Genomic DNA, 14,060 nt, shown 5'->3' with positions numbered 1-14,060 from the left:
AACGGGACTTGCCTGACTGCATTGTGCCAAGTGTAAAGTTTGGTGGAGGGGGGATTATGGGGTGTGGTTGTTTTTCAGGGGTTAGTTCCAGTGAAAGGAACTCTCAATGCAAGACATTTTGGACAATTTCATGCTCCCAACTTTGTGGGACCAGTTTGGGGACGGCCCTTCCTGTCCCAGCATGACTGCGCTCCAGTGCTCAAAGCGTCTCCATAAAGACATGGATGAGCGAGTTTGGTGTGGAGGAACTGGAGTCCTGACCTCAACCCGATAGAACAGCTTTGGGGATGAATTAGAGCGGAGACTGAGAGCCAGGCCTTCTCGTCCAACAGCAGCGCTGCTCTTTTTATCAGTAAAATACTTTAGCAACTTAAAAGCTACATGATGTTTCTCACTAGTGAGGTAATAAAGGCTGTTCTTGCTTAGACACTAAATCTGGTACTTAAGGCCCAGTGAGTGAAACCATTAATTCAGACATGTCCATCATGATTGCCATGTTTAAACATTTGAACTAAAATGAATGGCAAAATATTATTTTGGTTAAGACTATCTGTAAGTCAGCATAAGCACGTACTCTTGGACCAAGTATTGTATGAAGTGTTTGAGTCTAGCCCGGCTCAGATGACGTGCTCTTGTCATGCAGGCCTGGATCAACATGGACGAAATGAACAAGCTGCTGCCCACAGCCTCTGGTTTATCAATGTCAAACATCTAAACCCCATGAACACAAACAACTTCTCCTCCAGATGTTGTGTTATCATCCGCTCTGGTACGAGGGTCATGAACACAGTCCAGCGAGGGCTCTGTGTGGAGCAGCCGCAGCTCAGCCTAAAGATATGAAGAGAACATTCAAAACAAGTCTGAACGTTTGAATTTGAAAGAAATTTGAAAGATAAAAGTCAAACACAAAATGAAAATTATAAATAATTATCTGAATATTTCACTCACAGACAATCATTTTGATTTTTTTCAAACTTTCTTACCCTCAGAATTTTAGGGTGAACATCCACGGTTTAGATGCATAAAACATTTGTTACACTGATTATTACACACACAGGGACGTGCAGCACACACACACACACACTCTCTGATTATTACACAGGGACGTGCAGCACACACACACACACACTCTCTGATTATTATACACACAGGGACGTGCAGCACACACACACACACACACACACTCTCTGATTATTATACACACAGGGACGTGCAGCACACACACACACACACACACACACACACTCTGATTATTACACACACAGGGACGCGCAGCACACACGCACACACACACACACACACACACTCTGATTATTATACACACAGGGACGCGCAGCGCAGCACACACACACACACACACACACACACACACACACACTCTCTGATTATTATACACACAGGGACGCGCAGCACACACACACACACACACACACACTCTCTGATTATTACACAGGGACGTGCAGCACACACACACACACACTCTCTGATTATTATACACACAGGGACGTGCAGCACACACACACACACACACACACACACACTCTCTGATTATTATACACACAGGGACGTGCAGCACACACACACACACACACACACACACACACACACACACACACACACACACACACACTCTGATTATTACACACACAGGGACGCGCAGCACACACACACACACACACACTCTGATTATTATACACACAGGGACGCGCAGCACACACACACACACACACACACACACACACACACACTCTCTGATTATTATACACACAGGGACGTGCAGCACACACACACACACACACACACACACACACACACACACACACACACTCTCTGATTATTACACAGGGACGTGCAGCACACACACACACACACTCTCTGATTATTATACACACAGGGACGTGCAGCACACACACACACACACACACACACACACACTCTCTGATTATTATACACACAGGGACGTGCAGCACACACACACACACACACACACACACACACACACACACACACACACACACACACTCTGATTATTACACACACAGGGACGCGCAGCACACACGCACACACACACACACACACCACACACACTCTGATTATTATACACACAGGGACGCGCAGCACACACACACACACACACACACACACACACTCTCTGATTATTATACACACAGGGACGCGCAGCGCAGCACACACACACACAGACACACACACACACACTCTCTGATTATTATACACACAGGGACGCGCAGCACACACACACACACACACACACACACACACACACACTCTCTGATTATTACACACACAGGGACATGCAGCACACACACACACACACACACACTCTCTGATTATTATACACACAGGGACGCGCAGCACACACACACACACACACATACACACTCTCTGATTATTATACACACAGGGACGTGCAGCACACACACACACACACACACTCTCTGATTATTATACACACAGGGACACGCAGCAAACACACACACACACACACACTCTCTGATTATTATACACACAGGGACGCGCAGCACACACACACACACACACACACACACACACACACACACACACTCTCTGATTATTACACACACAGGGACGTGCAGCACACACACACACACACACACACTCTTTGATTATTATACACACAGGGACGTGCAGCACACACACACTCTCTGATTATTATACACACAGGGACGTGCAGCACACACACACACACACACACACACTCTTTGATTATTATACACACAGGGACGCGCAGCACACACACACACTCTCTGATTATTATATACACACAGGGACGCGCAGCACACACACACACACACACACACACACACACACACACACACACACACACACACACACACTCTCTGATTGTAGCGTTTGTATTTGGGTTGTTTTAACCCAGCGTTTGGGTTGTTTTAACCCAACGTTTGGGTTGTTTTAACCCATCGATTGGGATGTTTTAACCCAGCGGTTGGTCCATTTTCAACCCAACTTGGGTTATTTTTAACCCAGCATTTTTTAGAGTGTGGAGAAGACATGGGATGAGGGTCAGGGAAAGCAGATGGATCATCTGATCAGGGTCACTGAATCTGGCTCTACTGTCTCGCATCACTTCATGAGGTGCATCCCAGTTTGTGTACTTATGCACTATTATATGCCTTTTTGTAGTAAAACACAGTGAAAATCCCAAAAAGCAAAAGTGCCCTTCAAATACACTAATGCAGTAACTGTCTCAGCTTTAAAACCGGAGGGACTACAATGTTGGATGACAAAATAACCTTATCAAACTCATACACAGAAGCTTGAGTGCATAGTGTGTATAGAATGTCATTCGGACACAACTCTCTCCTGTTTCAAACCATCGCCACTGGCGCCATCTTGTGTAGCAGTGATCAACTGCAATGAAGCCGACCCAGAGGAGATTTAATCCTTTTAGAGGCTCAGAGATCTGCTGTGTCACGCTCACACATATCCAGAGCACAAGAGATCACATGAACATAAACAAGGGTTTCTTCTAGAGTTCCTGTCAGTGTCACGTCGCCATCCGGAGAAATTTGCGGGGATTGAAACGGACTCGACGTCTTTAGAGGAGCCATGAAACAAAACAACACTTCTTTTATTTCTTTTTCTTTTGAGATGGTAAAAGAATAAATGACCCAACAATGAACATTTCCATGCATAATGTGTTATGCATGTTATGCTCTTTTATGCAATAAACACACACTGATCATTTCAAGTATTTGGTATTTGAATGTCAGTGTTTCTCAAGAGCTGTTATTTCTGAATGATGTGTCTAATGTTGTTTGTTTTTACGATTGCAAACTGGGTGTAAAACATAGCATGTGTTTGCTGATTTGGTCTGAAGGTTCACGGGTGAATGTTTCACTGAGTGGCCCTCAAGTACCAGTTTTAGGGCCAGATTTACTAAACGGGGCAAATTAGCGTGACAGCGCAATTCCAGAAAAGAGTGGACGTTACACATATTAAAGAACACAGACGCAGCCAGATCATTTCCTTAAAGGGTCACTTCAGTGATTTAGCATTAGGCTTTGCATCAGTATAAACCCGGTAGTATATTTGATTTATGGTACTTTCCCCCCTCATATCCCCCTGAGACGAGAGAATTATGCATTTTATTTCTGGAAAAAATCCTCAGATGATGCAAATATCACTTGCAGAGCAAAGTGAGTGTTTCAACTTTTCAATAAATTCCTATGAAAGTTTAGCTTCCATATGCGATCAGAAAACGCCTCAGACTGGACACACACCGAGAATGAGCCGCACTTCCCTCAGCTCAGCTCTTCTCTCGTGAGGAATGAAATCTGACTCTGCTGCGTCTGTGACAGGGCCGGCCCGTGGCATAGGCAGAATAGGCAAATGCTAGGGGCGCCACTCATCCATAGGGGCGCCAAAATGTATTACTGATACTATTTTATTCATGTTAATTTGAAATATTACCAAATAAAGTGCAAAAAAACTTAACTAAGTCCCCCGCATCTTCCCGGTCCGCCTCATCAATCTCCCACCGCCGAGCTACTTGAAGTGCGTCAGAAATATAACGCGTGATCAGTTTATCGTTAGGGGAATTTGTTGTGTCGCGTTGCCTCTCGCCGCATCTAATGTAGACAGGATTGCTTTCATTTTTTAGGGTGCTTGGCCGCTCGCTCCAGGTGTAGACAAGGTGAAAGTTTCCTGATAATTTATGATGGATGGCCGAATTGTTGTGTCATAAAAAAACAGAAGCCCTCTGATGCAGGCAAGATGAGGGAAACACTGCAGAAATGCTCTTCTTATTTAGTATTTTTGTCTTGTTTCTAGTCTAAATATCTAAAAAATTTTAAACCAAGATGCATTTACTAGATAAGTAAAATAATATTTTTTCTTAAGCGAGTTTATGCTTAAAACATATTGTTGCCCTTTGACTGCTCTAGCTGCTTCTATTGCCCCCATTTGTAAGTCGCTTTGGATAAAAGCGTCTGCTAAATGACTAAATGTAAATGTAAATGTAAAACAAGCTAAATTATCTGCCAATGGGGTGAGAAAAATAATCTTGTTTCTTGTTTCTGTCCCAAACAGAAATAAGATAATATTTCTCACCCCATTTGGCAGATAATTGTGTTTAGTAAATACATCTTGATTTAAGAATTTTTTGATGCTTGGACTGGACACAAGAAAAAATGACTAAATAAGAAGAGCATTTTTTGCAGTGTAAAGACAGAGGTAAAGTGATGTAATGAATGAACTTATTTAATTGCATAGTAGTAAAATACTAATGTACGCTAATTAATTCCAGTTTTACCTTAAACTATATGCAAGCAGCTGTTCTGGGTTCTCCAGTGGCCACAGACAGTGTATTTTGTAAAAAAAAAAAAAAAAAAAAATTAAGTTTTTTTTAAACGCATGTAATATCACTTTTTTAATAGCCTAATGTTTTTACTCTACAGTTGTGCAGTTTTAAGGGGACATATGGACATTTTAAAATGTATTTGCCAAAATTAGTAATGATATTTATATACAGGTTTATTTAAAATAGCAACATTTTATGTAAATTTCACATTAAATATCTAAATTTCTCAGTTTAATTCATGGTGAAAACATGAATGTGCATAGTTTACATTTACATTTACATTTATGCATTTGGCAGACGCTTTTATCCAAAGCGACTTACATTGCATTCGAGGTACACATTTTAAATTTTGTCAATTCTTGCTTTCCCTGGGAATCGAACCCATGACCTTGGCGTTGCTAGCGCCATGCTCTACTGTTTGAGCTATAGGAAAGCTACGTCCACTAAAGCTAGTTTAGTGGAAGATTGCTGCCATCTACTGGAAAACAAACACTTTCGCTAGTTCTCAATAGTTTGTGCATGAATGCTAGATGCAATTATTGTTATTTGTGTTTAGGCTGTAATGTGGCATAGGTGCTATTTTTGTATAGTTTAACTATCATCAGCCTTTTAAAAAAATTAAATAATAATAATATCATGAACATAATGACGGGGTAGAATGGACTGGACATCATATAAAACAACAACAATAACAATTTAAAAACATCAATGCATTAAAAAAATAAAACAGTACCAGTGTTTCCGCAACTTAGACTGATAACATGTAGTGCTAAACCTTGATACAAGGGGCACCAAGTAAAATCTTGCCTAGGGCAGCAAATTGGTCAGGGCCGGCCCTGGTCTGTGACGTGACTTTCGTTCGGCTCACTCACACTTTATTGAAAAGACACGTTCAGTTTTTAATTGTAGTGTTTATTCTCTAACTGAACGAAATTATTTTATTACTATGAAGATCAAAACGGCGTTGGGGGCGGAGCCGCGGTGGGCAAGTGATAACCAGTAGCCGTGGCTTTGGGAGTGGCCTCGTAGGGCAGCGAAGCAAGTGCATTCTGGGAGTTGATGTCTTTCATCCACATGAGACAAAACATTTTTTTCTGTCTTTTCTTAGTCTAAAAAACACCAAATTCAAAAATACTTGTACATAAATGACCCAGTTTAAATACACATTCATCTTCCCAGCGCTGAAGTGCCCCTTTAATGACCAACTTAATCTACCATGAGCAGCGCAAATTAGCCTCTAGTTTAAAACATGCTTTTCTTCTGGAGGTAAATAATGGTTGTCTGACAAGCCGGAGCCACATCAAGATGTTGTGAACTCACCATTGGCAGGGCTCAATCCGAGGGGCGGGATAAACGCTTGTCTTTCAGATTCCCTCTGCACGCAATAGGATAGCGCTACAACCAACCAGAGCAACAGAAGCTGAAGCGGAGCTAGTTGAGAGATTAAACTTTCGCCGTATCCGTAAAAAGAAAACCACATATTCCTTTTTTAAGAATGACTTACTGTGCGTTCACACCGACTTGCGTGAATAAATACGGTGAATAAGCTCAATGTGCCGCTTTAGCTAGCTTGTAGTCTCAATAGGGTGAATTCAGGGCGATTGGGACACTTTCTCCAAGTCATCTCAATGGCAGAAAGTGTCCCAATCACCCTGAGATCACTCTATGTAGAGCTCAAACTGAGTAAAGAGCGCTTTCTACAACTCTCCAGACTGTCCCACCTCCTCACTCACTTTCTTCCAAGAAAGATCCTTTTATTCCTGTTTCTATAAAGTATGAAGATGTGTCAACAGCTCCGGAGTATCCACATATGATTCCAGAGGTGGACAGTAACGAAGTACATTTACTTGAGTCCTGTACTTAAGTACACTTTTTGAGTATCTGTACTTTACTGAAGTATTATTTTTTAGGGAAACTTTTACTTTAACTTCACTACATTTGAAAGACAAATATCGTACTTTTTACTCCACTACATTTCTATCAAGGTCCTCAAAGTCAAAAGTCGTTTCTGTAGCAGCTTTGCAAGTCAGTGGATGATTTTTCTTCTTCTTTAAAAGTGTTTTTTTTTTTTTTTTTTTGCAAAATGTAAATGTCTGGGAGAAAGAGAGGCATAGACATATGGATGAATCTGAAAAAGCCTGATGAAGGAGCTCAGTTCAGTCTGGTTTTTGTGCCTCTGAGATGCCAGAGCACGAGTATTGAATAGAGCTTTCTTTTGGGGGTTTTTCGCACTTAAACAGACCAATACACACAAAATGTCACTTTTCATTTTGGAAAGTATTCACGTAAACAAAGTTGATTATGTCTTAAGTGAACGTAAACAGTTGGGGGAATATCGGATGTGTATCAGTGTGTAGGATTTGTGCATTCTGCCTTAAAGTGACAGCAGCTTTGTAAAGAGCTTTGTAACTTTTAAGTATTTAAATTAGTTCAAGGTGGTCGTATGCTAGCATGTCGGATGGAGCATCACAGACTGGCTTAAACCACCATGGCATAGCGTGCATTTATACAACAATAATAAAATAATGCATTGACATAAAATGATACTTAAGTACTTTTAAAAGCAAGTACTTCTGTACTTTTACTTAAGTAAAAATAGTTTTTAACAACTTTCACTTGTAACAGAGTAATATTTGACCAGTAGTACTTTTACTTTCACTCGAGTAATGAAGTTGTGTACTTTGTCCACCTCTGTATGATTCTGTCCTCAGTGTTGTCACTACTAGAGCAAGCTCCTGATTGGTTAACGCGGCGCGAATATCCAAAGTTCTACGTGGCGAGGTTGGTGAGCGAGACCGATGTATGATTGAGAATGAGCACACCTCGTAAGTCCTCTCATGAGGGAGCACGGAGGCATATAAGGACAAGCAACACTAGTGTAGGACGAGAGAGGACCAGAGCCCGGTTGCATAAAGCACCTTAAGTTCCCTTAAGTTCGCCCTTATGTTTCCCTTAAATCAAAGGGTGTTGCAGAAAAGTGTTACTTAAGGGTTTCTTTAAGTGAAACGTCATAAAAACTTATAATTCCCCTTAAATGCTGTTTTTTTACTCAAGTAATCCCTTAAAAAGTGTTGCATAAAACCCCTTAACGGTAATTTCCCTAAGTATAACTCAAGGTTTGGAAATCATAACCTTAAGAGTAACGTGGACAAAAATAAGACGACATGGCTGAATTTATGGAACCAGCTGAAGATCATTATGTGCCAAGAAGAATCTTTAGGGATTGGGAGAACTCTTTGGACCATCTTAGCGATGAAAAATTGTTGCAAGAATACCGATTTGACCATCACACATCGCAACCACTGTGACACTGAACACTTGCAGTCATACGAACATTTCTGAACGAGATGAAGAAAAACTCACATAATTAAAGAAGTTGTTTGACGTTACAAGTCATTAATGTCTTTTAACTTATATGTTTCATATAATAGAACCGAAGCTATAGATTGTGAATTTAAACATTTCTCGTTTACCAGCGGCAAAAGTCAGGAGGACTAGCCGAGGTGAGGCTGTTCCAGGCGGGTCACATGAGCGCGAGGCGATCGCCGGGATCTCACAACATTTTTTAAATAGATGCTATCTTTATAAATAAACCACAGATTTGAGCTTTAAACTACTACATTCTCGACTGAACAACTCTTAACCCTCAGAGCCCGACGGCATCGCCCACGACGTCACACGGCACCTCCGATAAATATCTATATTATTTCATGAAACTTTTATCGATTTTCTTACCGTTTTTTCCAGCAGAAAGCTAACGAGCTAGCCATCACGGGGGTGTCTTTGGTGTCTTTGTAGCCTTTACAGAAGGTTTTCTATCCAGCCTGGAACATGTGCATCTTTTTGGAGTTGTTCAGCAATAAATCAAAACGCTTACATCCAAGATATATCCACTTGATGTCCATAATTTATAAATTTTCCGTCATTTTTGCCGCTAGCGCGATGCTAGCTGCCATTTTGGATGAGGGTTTGACCAATGACAGGCTGATCCGTCATCCACGTTGGTGTGCGTCATTACGCATGAACCACAGCTCTGTTATTGTGGAGAGAGAGACGCACGGCTAGTGTTGAGGAGAGAGAGAGAGAGACGCGCTGCAGTTTTTAGTAGTTTTGTGGAGAAAGTTTGAGGAAAAAGTTTGAGGAGAAAGTTTGAGGAGAAGTTCCTGATAGGAGCAGTTTTGAGGCTTGGCACCAGTAAATATCCAAAATCCAAAGAGGCCAAAAGCGCCTGGACTTTTTTTGGAAAAATGTAAATAGTTTTGGTTCTGTATAAGTTATCATGTTTATTCCTGAGTTCCAGGACTCCAAAAACTTGAACAAACTGTTTTCCAGAGGAAATATGCTTAGCTTTTATTTATTTGTGTGTGTTTTCAATAAATATTTGAGTGATTCAGTTTCCGTTTTATGTTTTCATTTGTCTTTATGGTCCCATAACTTATTTTACATTCAGGTGACATCAATGCAACACAAATATACTGACAGTGCAACTTGTCTTGAAAAAAAAGAGGTGTGTCAATTGTCTGTGCACAACAGGGTTGATGTTTTACAAGCTTTTTTAGTAAATAACACCAGGCGGAAAATTAATTGTAAAAATACCCTTAGGTCTTAAAGGTCGTGACACAATAACAGTAGTATTTTTCAATTTCGCGGCCGCACAACCACTATGAAAAGCGCAAAAGGAAGTGCGTCAATTTTGCTTCAAACTCTTGCTTTTTACGCGTGTCCATCTCGCTTTGGACGCGCGAATGCATTCAAAGTTCAAGCGTCAAACTAGACGCAAATTTGACGCTCTATTCATGTCCGGTGTGATTAGTGTTAGTGTTTTGCATATCTATGGCAACAAGACTTTTATAACGTGAATCCAGGATCGCTGTCGTGAAACACTTAAATGTTTCCCTTACCTAAGAGAACCGTTTAAGAGATTATATGCAACACCCTTAAGTTATTCTCTTAGGTAAGGGGAAATCGCCCCTTAAGTCTCATACTTGAGGGAAAAACTTAAGGTGCTTTATGCAACCGGGCACAGACCTGGACTTACATTGTTTTGTTTATGTTTATGTGTTGTTATGCATGTGTGCGCGCGGCAGCCGTACTTTCATTTTGTTCATTAAGATAGTCTTTAAATGTTCGCCGGTTCCCGCCTCCTTCTTCCCTGAACATAAGAAGTCCATTACATTCAGAATATCTATTCGCGTCTTTGCATTGACTTAACATGTAAATCACTCGCGCTGGTGTAAACGCACTATTAAGTGCCGTTCTTTGTTCTTTCCTCAAAGAAAAGCTGAACTCAAGTCTTCCAGAGTCGCGGCCAAAGCCAATTGGAAAGACGGCTGTTCGCAGCTTCTGTGTTTACGAGTAGCAGCAGAACCGCCACAACTCTGCAGTCATAATGCAAAGCCCGCCCACCAACTCTACACACGCTGTGATTGGCCAGACCAGAGTTTGGTTTTTCCAGCTCGCAAGCCAACGGAGAGTAGCAAGACTAACCTGACTGCAAATTACATCTGATTTCTAGGCTAAATAATGGCGCAAACACCAGTAAATCCCCTCATGATTCCTTTAAATACTCTCCTCCCATAATTTAACTCCTACAAACGCATGTGCAATAAGATCAGCCGCAATATATATCCTATATTAAATATCATCTTGAAAAATAATTAGGCATATTGACAAAAGGAAAACACAAATAAAAAATGATACATATTACAGCCAAGTTACACTAAAATATACTGTAAAATATTCCCGCTTAAACAAAATTACCCAGAGGGCAATACAAATGACAGTATTTTACTGTAAAATAAAAATGCAGTATTATACTGTAGGTCTTTACAGAAATCTACAGCGACATTTAACAGTGCACACTCCACTTTCCCCTCCAGCTATACAGGTACAGGAAGTCGTTTTCAGACATTATCTCAAATAAAACCAGCTCAATGCCCTCTTAGTAATCGTTCATTGCACATTTGGTTTCCTCAACACTGACACTGTGTTCGAGGGCTCATAAATAAGGTTGATCAGGGTTCAGTCTCGAACACAAGAACTCCACCTTGTGGAGACTGTGAACATAAACAACACACATTTAGGCTAGTAAATTAATTTAAAACAGAATCTACTGCACTGTGGAATTAAACAATCAACTTCATTTAAGATATAATGCAGATGAATACTATAACACTACACAACTTGAACAAATAAATAGATAAAGTTTGTCAAACTTTGATGTTGGCTTGACAAAGCCTGGCCTGTAGGTTTTAATTGTCAGATAGACAGAAAGAAAAGCAGGAAAACAAGAAAACTCCCAGACATACCATATTAGAGCACCAAGACGGCTTATTAAACCACTTCAACCTTTTTAAACTCAATAGCAAACGTTTGGATCTTGCGTTTGGATCACCATATGTAAACTATTGCCCATCTCTAAACGTCTAAATGTGGAGAATTAGACATGCAAGTATTAAACATTGATATCACGAATTTCTGTAAAGCTGCCTTAAAACAATGTATACACAAATAACACTGAGGTGATTTCACTACTGTAAAAAGTGCGGCCACTAGTTGGCCTGTCCCGGAAAACTCAGGTTTTTTTACCAGTGTACCTTTTGCAAATAACAAACGCCACTGTTTGCAGATGTAATATTATATTTGACATCTGCAATATGAAGCTGTGGCAGTATTATTAGGACGTCATGGCAGGTTTATACTGTGCAAGAGCAAACAATTCTGAAACAATTGAGCAATTATTCATCCAATCGTCTGACAGAAGCCACCCCTTCTGCCACACGTTCACATCCTGCTTCTCAGGATATGGTGTGTGTGTGTGTGTGTGTGTGTGTGTGTGTGTGTGTGTGTGTGTGTGTGTGTCGGGAGCTCAGCTGTACTTTAGACCTGTGCTGTTTTATGCCTCACAGCATCAGTAAAATGAAATTCTCAATAATTATTCTTGTGCTTATTTCTGTCATGGCATCAGAAGGTAAGACAAAGTGCATTACAAATAATAGACCTTTTCAATGTTTGATTATGTATTAAATTCATAAGTAATGCCAAATGTTTTCGTATCAGTGTTCAAATGTGAGTCTTGCAGTTTATTAGTATTTCAAAAATCAGTTGTCTTTGATTCAAGAAAGAAAGAGCGAAAGATTAAAATAATCAAACATGACAGTTTATTATTAAGTATTTGCATTCGTTTTATTTATAATCAAATATTCAAAATGCATTCGTTCAAATTCCGTAGAATCAATATAAATCTTTAAATTGTGAAAACATGAATTTAATTTAATATAATATGGCTAACTGTGAAACAAGCAATATTTAAGCTGTTATGACATATGATAGGCCTATTGGATTTATTGATGTTTAACATATAAACTGGTTATTGTGTATTCCGAACAGATTCAGTTATTAATACTAAATCTCATTCTTGTTTCATATGTATGAGTATGACTGACAAATATGCATCACATTAAGTTTATTAGTTATTGAATATAGGCCTATTTTTCAAATCAAATATATAAATATAAATCAAGTTTTGATGTTATTTACAGACGCATTTACACAGCTCTCTGCTATACTTGTTTTTGATAAGAATAAAAGTAAGCCTCCTTACTAAAGTAAACGTTCTGTACACAGGGAATAGTTCACCCCAAAAAATACTATTAGAATTACTAAATCTAATTATTGTTACTAATGTTGTTTTTTCCCCCGGTGGAACACAAAAAAAGAATGGTTGTACATATTACACAATCTAAAGCAAAACCAGCCCATATAACACTATGGGCCCTATTTTAACGATCTAAGCTCATGGTCCAGAAGGGTCGTGCCTCGTCTCTTAATGAGTCATGGGGTTTTTTGGGCGTATAAACCAATCAGAGCCTCATCTCCCTTTCCCTTTAAAAGCCAGTTGTGCTGCACCATGAGAGGATTCACTGTTGACATGAGGAGAACAGACACGAGTCAGTTTAAACACACGTGTGTGTCGCCACGGTTGGTCAAATAAGTCGCCAGTTTCATTCGTCACTGCAGATGGTCATTCTGAGACAAGCAATGACTGTACATTATGACATGTAGGCCTTTTTACACACAATAATAATCTTTTACATTGTAATTATTTTATTTTTAATAGTTGGCATGTGTGTAATAATCAGAGTGTGTGTGTGTGTGTGTGTGTGTGTGTGTGTGTGTGTGTGTGTGTGTGTGTGTGTGTGTGTGTGTGTGTGTGTGTGTGTGTGTGTGTGTGTGTGTGTGTGTGTGTGTGTGTGTGTGTGTGTGCTGCTGCGTCCCTGTGTGTGTAATCAGAGTGTGTGTGTGTGCTGCTGCGTCCCTGTGTGTAATAATCAGAGTGTGTGTGTGTGTGTGTGTGTGTGTGTGTGCTGCGCCTCCCTGTGTGTGTAATAATCAGAGTGGGCATGTTTTCGTGAAATATCAGGACACAAATGTGTATAATGACATGGGTATTACAAAAAGAGGGTGAAATATGAGGACGTTCCCCATGTCCTCACTTTTCAAAATGCTTATAAATCACACAGAATTAGGTTTTTTTCACAGAAAGTGAACTGCACAGTCTCCTGTGAGGGTTAGGTTTAGGGACAGGGTCAGTGTAAGGGGATAGAAAATACGGTTTGTACGGTATAAAAACCATTACGTCTATGGAATGTCCTCACATTTCACAAAAACAAACATGTGTGTGTGTGTGTGTGTGTGT

At 40.2% G+C, this 14,060-nt stretch overlaps 1 protein-coding gene across 1 annotated transcript in view; it reads left to right on the top strand.

Annotated features, from left to right (window-relative positions):
• The first annotated feature begins 12,179 nt into the window (after positions 1 to 12,179).
• Positions 12,180 to 14,060, top strand: part of cist1 (colon, intestine and stomach enriched 1) — a 37,526-nt gene continuing 35,645 nt past the window's right edge. Inside the window, exon 1 of the mRNA XM_079845322.1 lies at positions 12,180 to 12,332. Coding sequence (XP_079701448.1) covers positions 12,260 to 12,332 — 73 coding nt within the window. The 5' untranslated portion in view covers positions 12,180 to 12,259. The remainder of the gene's footprint in view (positions 12,333 to 14,060) is intronic.

This window comes from Gobio gobio (genome assembly GCF_949357685.1).
Source record: "Gobio gobio genome assembly, chromosome: 19".
NCBI classification, from domain to species: Eukaryota; Metazoa; Chordata; class Actinopteri; order Cypriniformes; family Gobionidae; genus Gobio; species Gobio gobio.
This window is presented reverse-complemented; position numbering and strand designations above follow the sequence as displayed.